At 40.1% G+C, this 23972-nt stretch overlaps 1 protein-coding gene and 6 non-coding genes across 7 annotated transcripts in view; 6 read left to right on the top strand and 1 right to left on the bottom strand.

The window, feature by feature from the left end:
• The window catches only part of LOC119903924 (alsin-like), a 32659-nt gene extending 19147 nt beyond the window's left edge, over positions 1-13512 (top strand). The window contains 15 exon segments of the mRNA XM_038720224.1: positions 921-1019; positions 2268-2432; positions 2955-3066; positions 4767-4844; positions 4986-5122; positions 5302-5457; positions 5566-5680; positions 6174-6331; positions 6789-6887; positions 6975-7157; positions 7386-7431; positions 8095-8156; positions 8867-9016; positions 9259-9355; positions 9666-13512. Of these exon segments, the coding sequence (XP_038576152.1) occupies positions 921-1019; positions 2268-2432; positions 2955-3066; positions 4767-4844; positions 4986-5122; positions 5302-5457; positions 5566-5680; positions 6174-6331; positions 6789-6887; positions 6975-7157; positions 7386-7431; positions 8095-8156; positions 8867-9016; positions 9259-9355; positions 9666-9704 (1696 nt within the window). The 3' untranslated portion in view covers positions 9705-13512.
• Positions 13513-14677: 1165 nt separating this feature from the next.
• On the top strand, positions 14678-14749 carry trnaa-cgc. The gene has a single exon. It is a non-coding gene; the product is annotated as a tRNA-Ala (tRNA).
• Positions 14750-14973: 224 nt separating this feature from the next.
• trnaa-cgc lies at positions 14974-15045 on the top strand. The gene has a single exon. It is a non-coding gene; the product is annotated as a tRNA-Ala (tRNA).
• Positions 15046-15334: 289 nt separating this feature from the next.
• On the top strand, positions 15335-15406 carry trnaa-cgc. The gene has a single exon. It is a non-coding gene; the product is annotated as a tRNA-Ala (tRNA).
• Positions 15407-15686: 280 nt separating this feature from the next.
• trnaa-cgc lies at positions 15687-15758 on the top strand. The gene has a single exon. It is a non-coding gene; the product is annotated as a tRNA-Ala (tRNA).
• A 1463-nt stretch (positions 15759-17221) lies between these two features.
• trnaa-cgc lies at positions 17222-17293 on the top strand. The gene has a single exon. It is a non-coding gene; the product is annotated as a tRNA-Ala (tRNA).
• A 761-nt stretch (positions 17294-18054) lies between these two features.
• trnaa-cgc lies at positions 18055-18126 on the bottom strand. The gene has a single exon. It is a non-coding gene; the product is annotated as a tRNA-Ala (tRNA).
• Between the last annotated feature and the right edge of the window lie 5846 nt (positions 18127-23972).

The following is a 23972-nucleotide window of genomic DNA, read 5'->3' on the forward strand; positions in this document are numbered from 1 at the left end:
TGAGTACATCAACCTTGTTTAGTATTAAAGAGCTGGTTAATGTGTAATGTTGTTCATTTCCAAAATGACGCAGAGAGACCCTGTGAGCAGAAGTATTTAACATATTTAAGCACAGGCTTTCGTTTTAAAGTTTTAAACATCCACTATGCCTGAAACTGTGAAACAGGCTGGTGATTTTTGATATTTACTGTGTGATCAGGGGGGCGAAAGGAGTGTTACTACCAAAGTTCCTGGCTCAGAGGCGGATCAAATTGGACCCCAGTCTCCGGCTCATACAGCGCAGCGAGCCTGCGCAACACCGGCATATTGGCACAATACTCCCGGGAGATAACGCAGTGTAGTTAGGAGCTACGAAAGTTGTGCATGGAGTGTTCAAGCATTTAGCTAGCTAGCTACCACCGTAATGTAGCAACATTTACAAGATGTAGTAACCAAAAAAAACACAGACAAAAAGGAGGCTGAAGCAAAACATAAAAATAGAAAGTTGGCTGTCCAGTTTAGTATCTGATCCACTGTCAGATCTTCTTATGCTTCAGTTGTCAAGGACTGTTCAAGGCGTACGGTTCATAGACTGTATAAAAATGTTGAACCTACAAAACCTGTGATGCTGTGGCAGGAGGACTCTGTAGGAACCAGGAGGCCAGACTTCCTGGACCGTGCACATAGGGTGATTGTAGAAAGTGAGCAGTCTGATGAGGAGGTTTAAGCTGAATGATTAATAAGCATCTTGTAAGTTAAAACAACTTACTGTTATGACTTAAACACATTTAATATGTTTAACATTTAATATATGTTTGGCCATCTACCATTCCCGTTGTCAGGTGAGCCAAAAAGTAAATGTCCACCCCTGTGTGTAATTAAGTAGCATCAATTGAACTGTTGTCTCATTTCGGTAAATTGTGATTTTTTTTTCTTTCCAGCTATGGAGAGTGTTTAATACCTAACAAAGTGCTGAATAAGCCTGACAGCTACCAAGGACACTGGAGAGATGGCAAGATCCATGGTTTCGGCAAGTACAAGTCAGTAAACAGTTTTCTATTGATTTTTTTAGTAAGGCAGAACGCCCTTCTTATTTCTCAGTATGTTCCTCCTTTTATGACCTCAGATGAGCATAACAGTGTTTGTGACAACTTATATATTTACTTTTAATTCATTTCAAAACATGGACATAAAGTGACAAGAATGTAAGGATGTCATACTTTTTTTTATTTAACACACACAAACACACAGACATAAATCATTCACACGTCACCCAAACAAATTACTTTCTTAGATTTAGAGATCCACCCACATGGACATTTCTCTCCACCTCTACGGGTCCATGTAGGCTATATTATCTTTTAAATCATGTCGAGCAGCGCAAGCTTCCCAGGTGATTTCTTTATGGTGTGTTTTACTGTAGTATGAGTGTTTTAATAATTTAGCCTATTTCACCCACCGCAATCCATCTGCTTTTAATCACAGTGCCCATCTTTGCATCACCAGCCTACAGTTAACTGATATCAAGGTGAAATGTCATTAAGGAGTGCGGTTAGAACAGTGAGGCGCTGCACAAACTGTGAAGGGCAGAAGTTTGATCATGCATTTGATCATCTCACGCCATTGGTTGTATATTCCAGCTGTGTGTCAGGCCTCTTTTATATGTTACGGTGCCAGAAAGACTTCTGTAAAGGAAGTGTTAGTATATTAACGCTAACTATCAACGCCATTAACAGTTCATTGACAGAGGAAATGTATAGAAAACGTTATAGCTCATAACATGAAGTAACACGGCTTTTAACATTAGCTAGCTAGATAACTAGTTTAACGAGACGTCCCTTCATCATCCAGAGAGCCGACGTTACGTACCTCCTCTTCAGATGCTCCAGCATAACTGACGTGCTCCCAGGCCAGAAGAGGTGGCTTTGCAAATGCTGCAGTTCACAACCTTTTTGGCTTAGTGAAGAGTGAAATGCTCCCATACTCTGGAGGTTTTAGGTTGTGAAGGTGTTAATACCACTGCTGTTGTTGTGTTGTTTTATTAACTTTACTGTTCACATCACTTACTGACAAAATAGAGAAATGAGCTTTCAGTCGTCTTGTCTGGATCAGCAACAACCTGAAACACAAGTGACCTTAATTGGGACTACATCACCTCTTAACAGCATTTTGTGGCCTGTGTGGGCATTGAACCCACGGCCCTGGGAGTCTCAGTGGGCCTCTATATATATATGTGTGTGTGTGTGTGTGTGTGTGTGTGTTCATGACTGTCTGTGGGCTCTGCCTAGGTATGCCAGTGGCGAAGTGTACGAGGGCTGTTTCTGTGATGGACAGCGACACGGTTATGGCATGCTGAGCTCCGGTAAGCTGACCAAGACCTCCTCCAGCGTTTTTCTTGGCCAGTGGGTCCATGACAGGAAGACAGGATACGGAGTCTACGATGACATCACCAGGTGGGATTAATGATTTGACTCAAACCCTAAAAAGCTTCATATTTATGTAACATGTATAAGTAGGAAATCCAGATTTACTAGTTTTAGGATACACTCCCTCCCTAGGAAGTTTGCTTTAATATTTTTATTTTAGCCTGAAACCCCTGGATACTGAATTGTATCCTTGTTTTTCCTGTAATACTAAGGTCAATAACTATCAGCTGAATGTTGTTATGGTCTCCAGTAAAATTGGGAATCTTGTCAGCTCCTAAAGCAAAAAGAAATGACTAGACAATTTGAGGAGACCATCTACGCTTTCTTAATATAACCGGAAAATGTATTTGTTGGCAGGTTGTTAATTTGCATAGTTTGTTTTTATTATCAGTTGCAGTTTTAGTTGTCAGTTGAACTTACTTATTATTTCTGCAAGCAAGCACATTCCCAAATAGTAAATAATTATCTTGACTGAATTTAAATGTCATTCATGAAGACAAACAACTGTCATTAGCCACTGCTGTCATGTTTTCTATTCTCTTCTCCCAGAGGTGAGAAGTACATGGGACAGTGGTTGGACGAGCAGCGGCATGGCAGCGCTGTGGTTGTCACCCAGTACGGTGTGTACTATGAAGGGACCTACAGAGACAACAAGATGAGTGTAAGTTCACCCAGGAGTATGGATTTTCTGACATTTACATGAGATTTAACTGCACAACTGTCTGGCGAAAGACAGGCGATTAAACCTGATTACCCAGTAGGTTTGGGGCCAGTAAATTCTGCTTCATCTAGCTGAATCTGTCATTCTCATGTTATGTTTCTTAGCACTGATTTTTTTTATTTTAGATACAAACCTATTAAATATGTTACAGGATTGAATTGGATTATAGTAACTTGTATGGGGATTCTCAGATGTGTAGTACCTCTTAAAGACAGGAGGTGGTGCCACTGAGCTTTGATTTTTTTAACATCAACTGTAAGTAACAAATGACTTCAGGCAATGATACTCAGCAAAAAAAGAAGCATCCTCTCACTTACAGCTGCTTTTGTTTTCAGCCAACTTTACATGTGTTGATATTTGTATGAACATAAAACGATTTAACAACTAAGACATAAACTGAACAAACTTTCACAGACATGTGAGTAACAGATATGGAAAAAGTATAGACATTGCAATGTATGTATGCTCTGGCAACATCAGCAGTCCTCATGCCTCCTTGCAGCATGGCTAAAGCACGTTCACGCAGATGGGCATCTTTCTTTTGGTGTTCTTCAGAGTCAGTAGAAAGGTCTCTTTAGTGTTCTGGGGTTTTACAACTGTGACCTTAATTGCTTACCGTCTGTACGCTGTTAGTGTCTCAGTGACCATTCCACAGGTGCATTTTCATTGATTGTTTATGGTTCATTGAACAAACATGACATTTACAATAAAGATCTGTAAAGTTATTTGGATTTTTACAGAATTATCTTTAAAATACAGTGTCCTGAAAAAGGGACATTTCTCTTTTTGCTGTGTTTATATACTGAAAATCAGAATCACCTTTACTGCCAAGTAGGTTTGCACATACCAGGAATTTGCTTTAGTGACTTTGTGCTTAACAATAAACATAAAATATATAAATATTAAATTGACACATTAATACAAAAAATAAAATTAACTATAGTCAACTTAAGTGAATAAAATAATATGTATGTGTAATTGTTTATTTACAGTGATTACTTCAATGTGTGGCCATTAAATCAAACTGAAACAAAGGGTAAGGAAGTTTATGAAAATATGCTTTTATTTTGACATTTTTAAAATAAACTATGGATCTAAAAAAAAGCAAATTATAGGTATGTATTTTAATTTATTTAGGTATGTAAATATACATTAGAGAAAACATTCATTATTTATTAATTAAAGTTAATACACCCTGAAACCTCAAATGATACATTAGTTTAGTCACAGCGGCATGAATAGCTGGAAGAAATATTTTAGGCTTTTTTAGTTGAGTCAAAAGCAGAATTTGCAAGTGTGCCAATATTACTGTTGTAAAAATGTCAGTCATTCTAACTATTTGTCCTCAGCATCCACCACTTCAAATAACACAATCAAAACCTTTATAATTATAGTATGAAGAAGATGTGAAAGTCCTTATTATCACATGTTTTGTGTCAACTAATCTGCCCTTGGTGCAGATGTCAGGCATTCCTCTACCACTGTGTCCCATATTTAATGTCAGACCTCTCCTACAGCAGAAGCCACAGTGGAAATCCTGACTCGATAGCTGTGGCCATTTGTAGGGAATGAATCCTAATCATTGTACCTCCTTAATATGACTTTGTAAAGTTTAATGCAAGGTGTGTGTTTTCTGTCAGGGTCCCGGTCTGTTGGTGGCAGACGACGACACGGCTTTCCATGGGGAGTTTTCTGATGACTGGATTGCCAACGGGAAGGTACAAAGCATCTCTGTCCCCGTTTATCTGTGTATCAAGTCTAACTTGTGTTCAGTCACTAAAAAAAAACAACTTGTACAACTGCACAAAATTGAATATGATTTCATACACCTTCTGCACTCCCTCTCTCTTCTTCTTCAGGGCGTTTTATCCCTGGCTAACGGTGACTGCTTGGAGGGCCTGTTCAGTGGAGAGTGGACCACAGGGCTGAAGGTGGTTGGAACGTACACCAAACCAGCCATCGATGACCCAGAAAACAAAGAGAAGAACCTCCTGCTGTGAGAAGAAGGACTTTGTACTTTTTAAAACCTGGATATTCTGTGATAATCTTTGTGTATGAATGTTCAAGTTTGTGCTTAGCTAATGTGCAGATTATTGTTCAAGTCTAATACAGAGTTTGTTTCATCTAGTGCTCATGTTCTGTTTTAATAAATATCTCAAATGTGCGCATGTGCAGCAGGTTGGGTCAGTACGTGGTGCCCGCAGGTCAGAGGTGGGCCTGTGTGTTCGATGAATGCTGGAGTCGTCTGGGCTGTGATGCTGCTGGGAGAGGAGAGAGGACAACAGCCTGGGAGAATATCGCTGTTACTATAACAAGCGCACGTCGACAAAGGTAGATACAGCTGCACACACAGAGGCAAATGTAAATGCTATTATGCTTGTCTTACATTTGCAGCTGCATATCAAAATAAGTGAGTGTATGTTTTGTGCGTGTTTGTAGCCCAGACCTGAGTAGGTCTCAGAGGAAAGTGTTGGAGTGTTTGGAGTTTATTCCTCAGCATGGTGAACCAGTCACCACCGCAAACTATGACAACATACGAAGATACCTCATCAAGGTACGAGTGGCTGTGAGGGAGACTCTGTTTGTGTGTGAAACTCTCTCTTTCTGTGTGTCTTTATAATAATATGTGCACATAGACCAAATATTAGATACAGTAGCTCTCAGTGTGACGTTATACACTTCAGCAGCACCACAAACTACATCCTACATCAAGATGAATAAACCCCTTTCTAAAACAGTCACAACAAAAACCTGGACATTATAACCTTCATGTCGAGAGCATTTATTGCAAGACTGTTGTAACTGACTGCATTCGTTTTAGCTAGGTGTACTGCTGGCAGCTAAGTGTACATATAAGTGGAGAATCTATCAGGCTTCGCTTAGTGACAATAGGGGAAGAGGGACCCTCTGTACTTTTTGCTGAAGTACCCGATGTTAGAAGTGTTAAGAAGTGTGGATTCTGCCTTTAGTCTTGAATTGAATCATGGAAAGCACTATCTTCTCCTTTATCAGTAGTGTGTGTGTATGTGTGTTTGTTTGTATGGCAGGCATGTGAGACCCCTCTCCACCCTCTGGGCTGGCTGGTGGAGACGTTGGTGACCGTCTACAGGATGACTTACGTCGGTGTGGGTTCCAACCGCAGGCTGCTCAGGCAGGCCGTCCAGGAGGTTCAGGCCTACCTCACACATTTCTACAGCATTCTCCGGTAGATTCGAGTTCAAAGTTACCTCTTTTGTTTACCTCATCGGTCAGTGCCCACAGCTTTTTGTAGACGTGCATCCAGTGTACGTTGTGTGGTATTTTCAGCCCTGGTGTTTCCTCCATTCTGTTCATAAGACTGGAGAAACTCACCTGGGCTCAGGTGCCACAGAGAGCTTCTCATGTATGGTGTCTGCTAAGGAACGCTAGCGGGAGTGAAACACCAGTGCATTTGTAGCTGTTTGCTGCTAGTGTGGTTGAAGCAGAGTCAAACAGCTTTGTGAAAACTCAAACTGACACGTGTCCGCAAAGTTAAACACATAATTGGAGGTTAACTACTAGAGAGAGCATTGCAGATTTTACTTTTAGCGCTGTTTTCGTCATACGTGTGTAGATAGATGCAGTTACAAAACAAGGAAGAGCCTGAGTTTCTGCCACTAAGTAACATAAATTGGTCCCTGCAGGTTTCTGTTTCCGGGGCTACCAGATGATGGCGGCATCATCCCAGACCCCCTTCCCTCTCCAACTAAGAGCAGAAACAACTCTAATATAGAAGAGCAAGAGTGAGTATCAACACAAAAATAGAGCTTTTTATTTGTCAGCTTGTTCGTCTCAGTGCTGTTAAAACAAATCTCCTCCTTGTTCTACAGCAGCGTTCTGGTGGTGAGCTGCTCCTCTCTGCTCCTCCCTGTGCTGCTTCCTCGACTCTACCCTCCTCTCTTTACCTTGTACTGCCTGCAGGAGGAGCAGGCGGAGGCCCAGTACTGGGAGCGCATCCTCCGACTCAACAAACAGCCCGACCAGTCACTGCTCAGCTTCCTTGGGGTGCAGGAGTGAGTGTGTAGATTCAACAAACACACACACACACACACACATATTTTGTGCTTGTCTCTAAATGGCATAACGTTTGACAGTGTAGTTCTGGTTGTTAACCAGTATTTTAAATACCTTTTAAATAACCTCCTAATGCAGAGAGCTGTATGCTTACAAAGAGAGTGTGTCACAAATAACCTGTCCAGTTATGCTTTCTGTTGTCTATTATTTTTTAAATTCTCTTATAGGAAGTTCTGGCCAGTGTGGATGTCAATACTGGGAGAAAAAAAGCAGGTCAGATACTGAGGCTACGTTCACACTGCTGGCCTTAATGCTCAGTTCCGATTTAGTGCCCAGGTCCGATTTTTTTGATTGACTGTTCACATTATTTTTTAAATGTGGCCTATATCAGACAGTGAACAGGCCACGGCCTGAAATTTACCCGCATGTGCAAAAGAATAATACGACGTCACACGCAGCACGCTGTCGTACGAAAGTAAACACGGAGGCCACAGAGGTTAGCGCAACCCTCCTGATTTTCATTGCCCTCTCCCTTGTTTCCTCCCGGGGTAACAATTATCCTGATTTATGACAAAGGTTCACAACTTTGTGTCTTTTCTTTTGCATTAATTACAGTTTCTGGCACTGTACAGCGCTACAACTCTTTCTAGCGTTTCTAGTGGCATCTACATATTGCATGCAGAATTTTGACTGTCCACACTGATTTCACGCATTTCAAACAATCCAACCTGTATCTGATTTGGACCACATATAAAGTGGCTCTAATCTGAGCTGGAAAAAAACAGAGTGGGTCATTTTGGCCGGCAGCCTGAACGCAGCCTTTGTGTACTTTTTTCTCCTCATGTATCTTTTTCTAAATGTCTGCCTCCCTCAGACACATGACACATAAGGTTACATTGTGCTGTTGCATTTATTGTGTTGTTTCTTTTATCACAGATTGTGTCTAGCAGTAAAGATGCCTGCTTCGTTTCCGCTGTAGAGACACTTCAACAAATCAGGTAGCTGCTATGTGACGCCCTGTTTACCGGCTACTCACTGACCCAACCTAAGAGTGTCACTCCATAGCTAAAACGAAGCGTTCAACAGAGGGTGAAAGAGGAGCTGCAGCAGTGTACAGTATGAAAAAAATATGCTACCATGTAAACCTGTTCTGGTACAACCCCTAAATAAGATTGTGAACCTGAAAATGAGCATAATACCACCTCTTTAAATCATAGCGTAAACTAACTCCCATCTCTGACACGAGACAAAAAAAGACTCAGGGCCGTGAAAACAAAAAGATCCTGTTTCCTCAACAGCTTTTACTGTAAAACCATCCAATTTCTAAATGGCTCCCCAATTCTGCACCAGTGCTTAAGAAAGCAAAGCTCTAACTGCTACTTTCTTTTAAGCACAGACATTTAACTTATTCTTATTTTAATATTTTACATCAGTGGATGTGTTTTATGCGGTGGGGGCTATGTGTCTTCTTACAAAGTGTCTTGACTGTTATGCTGTGATTGTTGTTGTTCTGTCATGAGCACACTGAAGGCAGATTCTTAACAGCTAAGTTGTATGGCAATATAAAGTATTGAATCTTGACGCCACAAGTCGTGATAGAACACAACACAAATCTTTATTTGTATAACAGTGCAACACAGGACGTTAGAAAAATTGAAAGAGCATTATAACATGTATAAATAAAACTGTTGTCTCCCTACACATGCAGCACCACCTTCACGCCGTCAGACAAACTCCTCGTCATCCAGAACACGTTTGAGGAATTGACCCAGGAAGTAAAACCTATGCTGGATGACAACTTCCTCTGGTGTATGGATGACCTGCTCCCTCTCTTCCTCTATGTGGTGCTCAGGGCGAGGCATGTGAACACACACACACAAACATCACTTTGTTTATTTATTGTCTAATGTCAGTCTGTTATTCTGGATACAGCTAATGTAGCTAATTTGCACCTAAATTCTGTCATTCAACTTACATCTTGATTGCTGATCTGTTTGGTGAGCGTAAATGACACACATTGAAGAAGAGGCTTCGGTCTTATCTCAATGTATCATGCGGTTCTAACATGACTGAACATGTTTTTGCTGCTCTGCTCTCCAGGATCAGGAACCTGGGAGCTGAGGTCAGTCTGATAGAAGATTTGATGGATCCCAACGTTCAGCACGGAGAGTTGGGACTGATGTTCACCACTCTGAAGGTGGGGCCCCCCCTACACACACACACATGGATAATGGTTTTATTCATTTCCTGAACGTAGCTGCAGTTGGAATGAAATTTAGGGGACACCTAGGCAGTCCTTCCATATCTAATGACATTCTGCCAATAGCGGCATGATGATCATCATCGGTCAAACACACTTTATACAATTCATCTTCCAGATTTAAATTACTAAAATAACACATTTAGATGATTACAGCCTTTAAAGATGTTGGTGCTTTTTAGTTTATGTAATACATTTATCAGTGGTCCTTAATCACTTACACATCAGTTAAATGATTCTGCTGCAGGCCTGCTACATCCAGATCCAGCAGGAGTCGACTATGTAGGAGCAGGACAGGAAGACGCCACACAGTCGGCAAAAAGTGGAAACAGCAAGGAAAGCACTGCCGGGGGCGGCACGGTGCTTCACACACAGGAACTGCCAGAACAAAACCAGTCAAAACCACTGGGAAGCTGTTTTCTTTCTAGAACCGAAAAGATCTTCTTGCACTTGTAGCATGTTTTTACCACTCGTAGCATTGTGCAGTGTACGGCGAGCTCTGCGTTTCACTGGTCCCAAAGCAACTGCAGGAGGGTAACACAGGTGGACTTAGCACAGCAGATCCAATCTGGGCCTCCTGATCAAAGATCAGACCTTTGGTTCATCGGTAAGCAGCTGCAGCAGCTGGGGAGCAGACTGGATGGAGGGTTTTGCTTTTTTTAGCAAAATAAAACTTCACACAGTTGTAGAGTTTTACGGTCAGCGTGAAAACAGAGTAAACAGCTTAAGGCACTTTATGCCTCAGCTGAGGTTTGAGATTGCTTCCCCAGAAGCCAAACCAAACTCACCAACTCAGAAAACTGATAAAAAGGGAACAAAAGCTTAATTTCTCATGAAACAGTATGTTCATGCAAACATAAATTATATGCAAAGCATCTTACTTTGTTTACATATAAATAAAAAATCATCCCCTCTCACTCTTCCAAACTAATTTAGACCTTTTTACACCTTTCAGTTATTATGAATAATGTACACTTTTCTGTACTACAAACCAAACCTGTGCATGCTCCTGCATGTTGAAATAACTGTTTGTCTCAGGTCCACACTTCTGGTACTATAACTAACATAAACTGACCAGTAGGACAGTAGCATGTAACTACAGAGGGAAAGGATATTGTACTTTACCTGAAATAAGTCATGAGCGCACACTGATAACCTAAGCGTCAAGGAAATGTTTATTCCTCTGTTGATATTTCATTCAGTTTGTTATTCTGTGTGTTTCTGTGTGAGCGAGCATTTATGAACAAGTCTGACAAGGAGCACTTGTAACGTTGCACTGACAACTTTCTAGTTTGGTTTCACCGACCAGCCAGGAGAGTGTTTGAAGAGAGATTATATTATATATATAAAAATAGTTGAAGGTTGGCTGAAAAAGTGATGAATACTTTGTGTGAAGTCAATCATTTTTAAAGAATTAAGTCACATTGTGACACATTTTAAGAAGGTCATATTATGCTTTTTGGGTATTTTCCTCTCCTTTATTGTGTTATGTGTATTTTTTGTGCCAGTGATAAGTTTGCAAAGTGAAAAAGCCCAAAGTCCACCCCAAAGGGAGTTTGTAGTCCAGTCTTCTGTAAATTATCTGCGTAACAATGTAGCACACGCCTTAATGCTCGCCTAGAGGCTAGTGTGGTACGACCATTGGCTATATATAAAAGAAATGGACGAAGTCATCGTGACGTCACCCGTTGGTTTGTGGACTGTCGTTTTGAAGCCTCGAGTCTGGCCTATAGGACGCCGCCATGGTGATTTTTTGCAACCAGAAGTGCCTTGACGTGACCATATTTGGACAAGACGGAGGGGCCGTGTGCGGAGCTAGCTAGCTTGCTTAGCTAGGTGCATCTGTAATTCACGTTAACTGTCATTTTAACAGGGCTGACAATTTAGTCTAGCAAACAAAAGTCTTAAAACTAAATGTACTCACCAGAGAAATTGAACAGACAACTCCTAATCAGCTTTTTCAACCACTGGTTAGATTGGGTATGAGTCACTCTAGCCTGATTGACAAATTGCCATGGTAACAACTTGAATCACAGATAATCCCACCCTGAAGCATACTCTATTTTACTCAATTAATTAATTTAATTATTCAACTGAGAAGTAGGGTCATTTTACCATTATTGCTAATGGAGCCGGACTTTTTTTGCAACCAGAAGAGTCGCCCCCTGCTGGCCGTTCAATAGAGTGGCGGTTTCTGGGACTTCCGCATTGGCTTCACCCGCTTGGGTACGACCTTCAGGCAGTCAATGGACATAAAGTTGTTACTGTTATGTAGAGATAGTGCACAATTAAGCGTTACATATGAAAGGTAAATTTTTTACAAATTAATTACTTACCACTCTTAAACGTGTGAAGCTGGTTTGTGTAGTTCTACCTGTGTGTCGAGATCACAATTGGGCTAGAACATGTACGGCTGAACCGAAGACAGAGTTACTGGCTGAAGTGGCTTTGTTTTGGATCAGACTACCTTGCTTGTCAGGACCCACCCTACCCTGCTTCTGATTGGCTAGTAGTCCTTACCTAGGTATGTAGGTAGGATGGTGGGTAGGTAAGATTGAATAGGAGTGAGATGCTTCACTCGGCAGCTAAAACTGAACATAGAAATATGGTGTTTTTTGAAAATGAAACCATTTAAACCTGTTCTTGTACAACCCCTAAATAAGATTTTGAACCTAAAAATTAGCAAAATATGACCTCTTTAAACTCTTTCACTGCTTTCTTGTGACCTACTGCACTTACTTAATTGACAAAAAATATGCCATGCGAATCAAGTATCAATGTGTGTGTTAAATGCAGATCCAGATTTTAAAACAATATTATCATATTATATGAGTTTATCTGGATCCTTTGAATCCATGTGTACGTGTTGTAAATGTATTTTCATATCCAGATCTTTAAGGGACATCAAAGTATTCATTTTCAAAGGTAAATGACATTTTTAAATGAATTGTATTACTTCATAAAATTAATATTATAATTTAATTTAAATTATTTATTGGAGACAAATAAAAAATTTTAATCAATGTTTTGTCTTAGATCTGAAAATCTCCTACAACTCTGAAATCCTGCCAGCAGTGATTGTTAGATAATTCACAGTAATTATGGAAGCACTGATTATAAAAATCCACTACGGTGTATTTAAGATATAGAACCAGTGTTACATCGTACATTAAGACACGATAGTTTTTTAGGAGCAGATGTGTTCAGAGTACAGCATGTGCTGCTGTTGTTTTACTGACATGAGATTGATTTTATGTGAGGAATAAAACTAAAAGCTCAGATTGAACTGCACAATGCAGCAAAACGCAGCTGTTGGGTTGAAAATGTCGTTATTTCTCTACCATTTCAGCGTTAGTGAAATGTGTTTGTACTGTATTGTCACTTGTGTCTTTGCAGAACGTATACCCTCAAAACCTGTATGTGTTGGGACAGTCAATTCAATGTTCTTCTTGATTTTTGTTGTTAAAACCACTGCAGTGTAATACAGATGTAACATCTAAGGATGAGGATGAGGCAAAATCATTCAGCTGACCTCTGACACCAGGTTAAAGGACTTTACAGATGTGCATGTAAATCACCTGTAGTTTTCTATACTGCCAGCCATTTTTCATCACATACTGCTTTCTGTTTGATTTATTTCCTACCTTTTAGGTTGGCACTGGTGTGAGATCATTTCAGAACAGCATTAAATCAGTGAGATCTAGTCTCTTTATTTTCTGATTACTGACATATTGTCAAATATCCGTTTTAAAAACTCCTTTGTGTTATGTTATTGTACTGAAATAAACTAAAACCAGTGACTCAAAGAAACATAGTGGATAAAATAAAATGGAAGTGACATGAAGTGCATATGCTTTCTACTTCATTGGCTAAAACACGCCAGGATCTTTGTAATACCTAAATTTCTTAGGGGTTTTGAGGATATAACCTGACTGAATTTATCACTTTAGTCTATATTTTTATAACTTCATACATTTATAGAAAGAGGTGGTCAGTGGAAATGATTGTAGAGTGCTAATTAGTTTTGATTGATAACTGCAATGTGATAGGAAAAATGATCAAAAAAGGGCAATAAATGTGGTTTAATTCTTCAACTGTCTCCTGATGAATATTATTTATTTTCTACCGTCACTCATTTTATTATTTACTCCTGTGCTTTCTCTTCTGTGACATGTCTTCAGTGAAAAAGCCTGTAATTCAAGTGGAATTACATTTATTTTTGCTAATAAACACACAGCATGTCCTTGTTGTTTGGTTTGAATGGGTCATTACAACAAGGAACCTTTGTAGATGTGAATATTGGGTGATTTGTGGGCTACAATTTGATTGGTTTACAAGATCTCAAGTCAGAGGAGTTCTTTAGTGGAAATGGGATCTCTGACAGAAAGAGTGGTTTAAATATGACCTGATGATTTGGGGGCGGTAGTGATGAGGTGGCAGATTGGCTTCAGTCCGCGGCTGCTGGTGGAACTAAGACGCTACTTTGTCATATCATTATAAAGTGCCTTTGAGAATTCATAAGATTCAGTGATTTTCCATTTAAGGTCACATATATTTTATTAAATACATCTCAAGCTTTGTCTAAGGGGAGTCTCAGACTTTGAAGAATGTGGGGAAACTAACCCCATGTCCTCCATGTAATGTCCAGCCTGTCATAGAAGGATTGATGATAGATCTTCACTAAAGTTAGCATTTAATAAGCACAACAACAAAAAGTTTCTCAATTTATTAATATTTCTCTATGACAGGGTCACAATTATGAGTCTAGATCGTGCACATTGTCACTAGACTGCTGGGGGGCAAGCAGTGAAACGCTATTGACTGACTAACCAACTGCAAACTTTGGATGACAGTGATATGGTTTGCAAAATATACTGTTATCACATAAGAGGGGATGTAGCTCAGTGGTAGAGCGTGTGCTTGCATGTACAAGGTCCTGGGTTCAATCCCCAGCATCTCCAAAATGTCTGTCTTTAATAGTAACACCAGGCGTAAGAAAGAGCTGTGAGACAGTATGCTTACATTTAGGATTTTAAAAGTATCTAATTCAACAATTTGACTGGCTAAACAACAGCAATAATACAACTAATGGTTTGTTCAAGACCAGACTAACAGCAAAATGCATTATAGTGACTTGGGTTGCAAAACATATTGACATCACGCAAGTTTTCAATTTGGCAACAGTTTGCCGCTGAGATTATTTTCCAACAGATGATGAGATTTCACTCTGTGTTAGTCCATATCTGCAAAGGTACAAGAGGGGATGTAGCTCAGTGGTAGAGCGTGTGCTTCGCATGTACAAGGTCCTGGGTTCAATCCCCAGCATCTCCAACATGGTGTCATTTTAATAATAACGTTGGGCTTAATAAAGAGCTCTTTGACTGGCTAACTGACGGCAATACAACTAATGATCTGCTGAAGACCAGACTATAAGCAAAATATGTTGGATCACACAAGTTTTCAATTTAGCAAAAGTCTGGCACTGAGATTATTTTCCAATTTATGTGCAGATGTCACTCTGTCTTAGTCCATATGTATGGCAGCGCAGCATAAAAGGGGATGTAGCTCAGTGGTAGAGCGTGTGCTTCGCATGTGCAAGGTCCTGGGTTCAATCCCCAGCATCTCCAACGCAGTCATTAAACCTGGTATATGTGCTGTTCAATGTTACTTTAATGGACTAAAAAAAGGAGTTACTGAGCCGTAATTGTTGACACATGTCACTAGAACAAGAGTGGGTAGCATCAGCCACTTTTCAATCTCTGCACTGTAAAATCTTTTTGTCTAGTCATCATATATATTTTTTGCAGTCTAGTGACAATGTGCACAATCTAGACTCATAATTGTGAAATAAACGCCAACACAAATTTGATGGCAGTTCTCATCATTCGTCAATCGTCTGTGAAAGCAACAGTAAAAGGGGATGTAGCTCAGTGGTAGAGCGTGTGCTTCGCATGTACAAGGCCCTGGGATCAACCCCCAGCATCTCCAATTGTCAATGTTTCCTTTTCTGGTGTTTTTAGCTGTCAGACATACCACTCACAACTGACATGACATTAGCACAGGAGAGGCAGACCAGACCAGTCTCACCAGAGACACCGGAGTGATTAGTTGTTTTTAATTTGCAGACGTCATCAGTATATCTCTATAGGCTGTAAATGAAAATAAAAGCAGCATACCAAAAACCAGCAGGGACACACGTTTTACACACGCGTCACTCATTTTAGAGATGTTGTAAGAGACAATGCATTCTCAGAACAACGCAGAGAGTGGGGATGTAGCTCAGTGGTAGAGCGTGTGCTTCGCATGTACAAGGCCCTGGGTTCAATCCCCAGCATCTCCAACACCTGTTGCTGCTCTTTAAGTATATACACAGCTGACAGACAGTAATTTAACAACTAAAATGCTGATAAAAGAGTACATGCAGATATGAATGAAGACGTGTGTCACATCTCAGTAATCAACCAATTTCTGCCTATTGTTGTTATTTACATCTGTATACCCTGATTTATATCACAGGTACATCAAAAAAAATGGTAGTTGTTAAGTGAACTCAGCATTCCAGGGTCTGTGGATCTGACGGGCAAGTACATTTGTGTGTCATCAGCATAAATATGATGACAGGTAGGATGAAAACCATTCTAGGGCCGTACCAGAGATCCCCACTCAGTGCCTCAGTCTGTCTAACATGATTTTGTGATCAATGGTATCACAAGCAGCGCTAAGGTCCAGGAGTACCAGGACTGAGCACATACCTTCATCAGCAGACATTAAAAGGTCATTGGTGACTTTAAGCAGGGCAGTCTCAGTGCTGTGGTACTTCCTAAAACCAGACTGAAACTTTTCAAATATTTTGTTATTTTCCAGCACAGTGAGCAGCTGTTTGGACACAATTCTTTCTAGAATCTTTGCAATAAAAAGCAGTTTTGAAATTGGTCTAAAATTATGTGGGAGGGAGGGATCTAAACCAGGTTTCTTTAAAAGTGGGTTCACGCAAGCTGTTTTAAAATAATCAGGGACACCACCAGTAGATAGGGAGCTGTTGAAAACAGAGATCAAATGGGGCCCAACAGAATCTATTACTTTCAGGCTCTGATTGACACCACTGTATTGGTAAAATAAGATAAAAACAATTCACAGTCATGATTACTTCCAGCTGAGGCACAAGGAGGGGTTGGGTTTACCAGCTGATCCACAGTCTTCAACAGAAACCTGGGATTGTGTTTATGTGTAGTAATGAGTTCAGAAAAATAGTGTGTTCCCGCATCCTTAACCATGTTATTGTAGTTAATTAATAAATCCTTCAGACTGAGGTAATGGACTTGGAGACCGGATTTTTTCCATTTGCGCTCTGCTTTCCTGCATTCCCTTTTTAGGCTGCGAATGCTGTCATTCTTTGCCAGAAAATATTAAAAATATCCACATAACACACACGGTGAGCACTGCAGGCGGCCTGGAGCCAGTCGTGGAGGCCAAGGAGTCTACTGAAGCGGCCAGCACCGCGACCAACTGTGGGAACTCTCAGTGGTAGAGCGTGTGCTTCGCATGTGTAAGGTCCTGGGTTCAATCCCCAGCATCTCCAACATGGTGTCACTTTAATAATAATATTGGGCATAATAAAGAGCTCTTTGACTGGCTAACTGACGGCAATACAACTAATGATCTGCTGAAGACCAGACTACAAGCAAAATATGTTGAATCACACAAGTTTTCAATTTAGCAACAGTCTGGCACTGAGATTATTTTCCAATTTATGTGCAGATGTCACTCTGTCTTAGTCCATATGTATGGAAGCACAGCGTAAAAGGGGATGTAGCTTAGTGGTAGAGCGTGTGCTTCGCATGTGCAAGGTCCTGGGTTCAATCCCCAGCATCTCCAACGCAATCTTATTTGAAGCGTATTGACATTAATCTACATGGAGGGTTTTAAGGGTGAACTTCATCCATCAAAAGTCAGAGGGTGCCCTCCACCCTGCAATTGAACCTGAATCCATGACTTTTACCTAATTCAAGATGGCAGCACCAGGTGCAGATCTTGATGCAGATCTATGAAATCTTGAGTGCTAAAATGTTAGATAGGTTGCCAATGTTTTTTAGATCAGATTGAGGACTTCACTGAATGATTTAGAATTTGACTTTTGATGGATTTATTTGTTTTGCTGCGGCAACTTACACTATGGATTAAAGCATATATATAAATAAATAAATACAATCATATACAGAAATTTAAATGTGTGAATACATGGATAAGTAAATTAATGAATAATTATACAAATTAATAAATAAGGACAAAAATGTGTGAATTTATAAACATATATATACAGTAATTGAATAAATACATAAATAAATGTAACATTTAAGTTGTGATTTATTCATTTGATTATTAAGTATAACATTACATAATAATTATTTAAGCACTAAATTCTATAATGATTTATGTTTTTATATATTTAGTTTCAGCCCTTAAAAACCTCAATAATTACACAGCTAGACAAAAAATATATATGATGACTAGACAAAAAGATCTGACAGTGCATTGTCTTTTTCTAGTGGCATGTATCAACTATTATGGCTCAGTAACTCCTTTTTTAGTCCATTAAAGAAACATTGAACAGCACATACCAGGATTAATGACTGCGTTGGAGATGCTGGGGATTGAACCCAGGACCTTGTACATGCGAAGCACACGCTCTACCACTGAGCTACATCCCCTCCTGTGCTTTTGCAGATATGGACTAACACAGAGTGAAATCTCATCATCTGTTGGAAAATAATCTCAGCGCCAAACTGTTGCTAAATTGAAAACTTGCGTGATGGCAATATATTTTGCAACCCAAGTCACTATAATGCATTTTGCTGTTAGTCTGGTCTTGAGCAAACCATTAGTTGTATCATTGCTGTTGGTTAGCCAGTCAAATTGTTCAATGAGATACTTTTAAAATCCTAAATGTATGCATACTGTCTAACAGCTCTTTCTCATGCCAAGTATTACTATTTAAGATGGGACATGTTGGGGATTGAATCCAGGATTTTGCACATGCAAAGTGCACACTACACCACTGAGTTACATCCCCACACTTACCTAACCAAGCTGACTCTGAAATAGATTTTGCGCCTGTCACATAGATTAAGATTAAACATTAAACCTTAACGTTAAGATTATCGTGTATAGATGGTGTGTAGTCCTTGAAAAAGAAGCTACCTGAAGGTTAGTGACACATAAGCCTATTCACTCATTAACATTTCTGTGTGATTTCACCGTTCCTGACTCCACCAAATGACACAAAGGATTATATTTTTAAACTAAAACATGCTTTCTGTTGTTGCAGGAGACCCAGTCAGAGTGTCACTGTTGAGTGCGCTGCTCAGAGATCTTCACAGCAGTGTTGTAAACTGCAGATGCTGTAGGTTGGGTAATGGCACAAAATGGACACAAGAGGGAAACGTTTGCTTTTATTAGTGTGGATCACAGTGATGCTGCGCAGGGGCAAATTCTCCAGAGAGATGGAAGGACAGCATTGCACTGATCTCCTCGGTCAGTACTTGTTGAGATATCTTAAGACAAACAGACCTATCAAACCGCCTTAATTTATTTTAGGTCACTAAGGCAGAAGATCAAAACAAGCTGGCATACATGAAGCCCTGACATGTGGATGAATCCCAATATTCACCAGGCTTTTACCTCTGCTAAAAGAGACTAAAAGCTGCATAGGACTGGTCTATATGAGTGAATCCTCTTCACTTTACACGTACACATTTTCATATGAATCAGCTGACTGACAACTTTAATATGACACCAACTGCTACAGCATCTGGAGTGTCTGCAATGTTCCTGTCATAAATGACAGTGTTCGACTGTAGATGTGACCAGCGTTGATTCAGATCTATTTCACTTCCTGTATAACAGGCTATGGTGCCACATAAACCTCCAGTGTGATACCTAAATGGCCATAATGTCACACCTGCCTGTGGAGTGTGATCCCGGATCAGCGCCTGTGTTGTAACGAGAGCAGGTATCTTTTTCATTATTCATTGATGCTGTCGTTACTTAATGACATCACTTGCATGGGTGCCGTTATCTCTTTCCCTATCCAAGGCCCAATAGCCAAAGTACACTCAGTGTCTGTCTGAGCAGGGTATGAAGTGAATTTATAATCATATACGGTACATTTCAAGTTTCTGGCTCTTTGCTGGTGGTTTGATTTGATATAACTGAGCAGTGAGGGAACATTGAGTTAGATGCTGTATGTTTCCCTAAAATCTCAACTCACTGCCCTCTGCCCAGAGAAAACCTCCTAATATCGATTATGCTAGGTGCGTGGTTTAATTTGGGTTAGCTGCCTCTGAGTGAATCTGCTGTGAGTCTCAGTGGTGAGCAGAAGAAGCTATCCTTGTTTTTGATTTAGGTTAAGATTGTCTTGTTCCTACAGAAACACACACTCATTGCTGCAAAACAACAGCACTTTGATCGACGCTCCTTCAACTTCTTGCTTTTGTATATTGCTTTATATTTATGTATTAACTGTCTAGTTGGAACGTGCTGGGAGAAAAGTACAGTGATGTTGTAGCACATGAATATGTATGTATTATGTATACTTACATACAATGTAGTGTTATGTACAGTACACAGATCATCAGTGACTCCATTTCAAGCACTGCTGCGATTTAAAATGCAATGGTAATGTTTAAGTGACAGGCAGAAAATAACTTAATGACTTGTTCTGAATCTCACGGTGATATAGCAGATAGTGTTTGTTCATCCGTTTCCTCTTTCCAGCATCAGTGGCCTGTGACCAGGTGTGAAAGCCGGAGGTTGTTTAGGGAAACACAGGATGAGTGTTTAAAAAATATCAAACCTGCTGGCATTTGTATTGGAAATACAGAAGAGACAAAAGAGACTATTGGAAGCTGTTTTCAGTGGAAACAGGCAGCAGTATATGACCTTTAGGAGCCAAGGCATAGCCTCTGCCTATTGCAGATTCAGACATGTCATTTGCATCAGTGAGCAAAGGAGATATAGAAAATTACATTGGTGTTATCTTTCAAGTTAGGTTTAGGCAAAGAGATAAGACATTACAGAAAATAGCAATATCTTTGAGGATTTAGCTCGCATGCCTTAAGAATCTCTCAAAGTAGTAGATGACCTTAGTTGGCTTACATGACGATATGTCAAGCCTGTGAATTAGCCTGATGACTCCTGGACTACTCGTTAAACGTTACTAACGTTTTGCAGAAGATTAACACACAAGCTGAGCTACAATGCCAAAGTTTCAACTTAAGGTTAACGTTAGTCCCTGATGGTTCCAGTTTCTTCAGGCTGAGATAATATCAGCGAGACATTTAGCTAGAATGGACCTTTGTTAAGTCTACCCCTCCCACACTGACACATATTCTGTTTATAGAGCAATGTCATTAATCTATCATTATGCTAAAACTGGTTATAAATCCACATTTAAAGCTGATTTTTCAAAAAGGTCTGTCCTGATGACAGCTATTTGTCTTTTAACATGACAAAGGTACACTGCCCAGAGTGATGACGGACACACCAGACTGTAAACACCACCGAATCATCGAGGATGGAAGAGACCCACAAAATCTGGAACAAATCACGAAGACGCCCTTCAGCCACCTGGAAACCCAGAGATGGTGAAAACAGAGTGGGTTCACTGGCAAGACAAAGCTGCAGTATTTAATACCTGCACTGGAAACACCAAGACAACACCATCCAAACACAATCACTGAGAATAACAGTGTCACAATCCTCCAGGATGAGAGAGATGCAGGCTCAAAGACAAGGAAACCAGATGCATGCTTAACCCTGCGAAACCATCCCAAGAAACAGCTCTGAAATTCACACACCTGTTATCAGACTACAAGTACCTGGAGTATTAAGACTGAAACAATAAATTTGATTAATTGACTCATTCATTTTGTGATGCTGTGTTAATCTTCATGATTTCACTCCATCTTACAGCCACATTCAGCTAAAGGAACACTTTTTTAGTAGGGGGATATGGATGTTGTGCCGTAACAGTCAGGTTTAATCAGTAACCTCAAACCTGCATACCATAGTTTATCTCCCATAATAAGGATACGTAATCAAATAATAAGATGTGCTAGAATAAAAAATAGACTTGTGTGAGTTTCTGGCTGAATCGCACTGTGTAGGCTGGCGTCCAACTCATCTGCAGAGGGAGAGAGAGCGGAGGGCCTGGCAGAGCTGCAGGTCAGTGGGTTCAGGTTGGCACAGCTTCTAACACACACATTTTGATTGGCCATATCTCAGCTGTGTGTCTGCGGAGAAGATGAGAGGAAGTAAGGAGGAAGAGAGGCAGACAGGAAGAGCAAAGGAGAGAATACAAAGTAAGCAGAGAAGGGAGAAAGAAAGAGATTAAGTCTCATCACCTTGACCTTCTTCCTTCTCTTGCTGAAAATCTTCCTATTAGCAAAATGAGGCTCGCACAAAAAGAGCAGAATATGAAGAAGAAGAAAATGTCTAGTGTTAACACCTAACATATTAGCAGCTACAGATGGCAATGAAGGTTAACGTGCTGGAAGATTTTCATTTAGATTTTTTATAATAGACAGAAAGGGAAAGGAAATCAATTGGAAGGACGAGAACACGAAAGACAAAGAAAGACACCTCTGCAGTTGAAGCACCGAGCTGCTGTTGCCGCAGAGGCGTCTCCTCCTACACAAGGCCAATTTGTCCTCTCCTCTTTGTCTGTTTCTGTGTTTGCCTCGGTCCCTCCTCCTGTCCTCCAGATCCAGTACCATTGAATAAACGGAGGAGGGGGTCAAAGGAGGACACGAGGGATTTGGGATTATTGACCTGCCTTCACTAAATGCTGGTATGGCCAAGCCTTCCGGCCTCCAGTTCATAAATCTGCCATCACCATTCATTCACCAATAAACACTTTCCACCTTACTGAAACAAGTGCAGATTAATGACACGCTAGGGGCATAAAGTAAAACCAAAAAACACAAACATTTTCCATTAAGTAAATTAGTATGCTTTTTGAAGCACAGCGCTTGACCAGGTTGTTTTTTTGTTTATTATACCTTTATTTTACCAGGAAAGTTTATTAAGAACAGTGTCTTTTTTACAATAACAGCCTTGCAGGAGACAAAGGCCTCCTGTGGGAAAGGGTACTGGGATAACATAAAAACATAAAACAATAGACAGAGGATGCAGGACAACAACACAGTCCCAACAACCAATCTTCAAACCAGGCACAAGGACACAAAGAGACCAGATGAGAAAATAATTAAAAGACAGATAAGAAACATGATAACAAACTAGACATAAGATAATCTACAGAGTAGACGATACAACAGATGGCACAATAGTTGAATAGTCTATTGTCAGGTGTGCAGACATCTAAAAAATAAGGCCAGGTGACCTTCTCTCCCAAGCTATTGTTTTCATATTTCACTGCATCATAACTTTTTGTGCACATGCAACACCATGACTTTCTTTGAATAGCGACTGTCTGAGAGTGTGCACCCTTATTCCCCATTGTCCTGTACGATTCATTGCTGCAATACAACAAAGACAAAGAGTTCTTGGAGAGCGATCAGGGAGGTGGTGTACTGCATATAGTCAGGAGGTCATGACCTGAACCCTTCAGTCCTTACTACTCCTTGCTGCCCCTTGAAAAATCAATAATACAAAGACTATATGCACATCATAGTACTTCATCCGAAGCAATGTTTCATTTGACCATCATTTTTTGCATTTGTGCATGAATAATTCTGGGTGGGAATGCTGGAAATTGGAAGAAAATGTGCATAAAAGGTTGGCATGTCATGAAAAGAGTCATGCTTTCCACTCCCTGCTACATGCCTCTGATCCACTACAGGACAGTTAAGCCTGTCTTAAAATTATACCCATATGCCCATATGTTTGGTGAAGAGAGATGGGGGTCAAAGTCCACAGTCCAGCTATTCAAGACAAAACATGAAAAATGACTCCATCGTGTCGGTCGCATCAGAGGTGGATGACACTGCTAACAGGATAGTATGTTGCAGGGTGCCTATGCAGTATGGAAAAGTATCAAATTAGATTTTAATAATTTCCAGGTCTAGATAAAAGTATGGAAACCAAGAAGAGAGAGTATGGAAACATACAGTATAGTCAGAATGTAACATACATGTTAACAGTTGGATTTTAAAACAATTTATTTACATAATTAACATCTATCTATTAGTATAAGTCCGGAGATTTGAGTCTGGAACTTTGAAATGGAAAATGTGTAGGAACCCTGATGTTGGCTAGGAGTTATTTATCATTGTAACACTGATACATACACAAATAAACTTGTTTTAGTCACAAAGACGGGAGGATGTCTGCTGTAAGGACACTTCATGCAATATTTTCCATCTGGGTGGAAACAATCTATTGTCTGGATTTCCACACATACAGTAGTTTGAACTGCTAGCTGACGTTTCCTCACAGCAAAGTTCTCAACCTTCACCAAGATTTTCAATTTGTGTCAATTTGAACATTTTGGAAGATTGTCACTTTTTTCCTCTTTTAGCCTTGGGTAAACGTCAAC

This window comes from Micropterus salmoides, unplaced genomic scaffold (genome assembly GCF_014851395.1).
Source record: "Micropterus salmoides isolate LMB-PRFRI ecotype aquatic unplaced genomic scaffold, ASM1485139v1 Ms_hic_scaffold_15, whole genome shotgun sequence".
Lineage (NCBI taxonomy): Eukaryota > Metazoa > Chordata > Actinopteri > Centrarchiformes > Centrarchidae > Micropterus > Micropterus salmoides.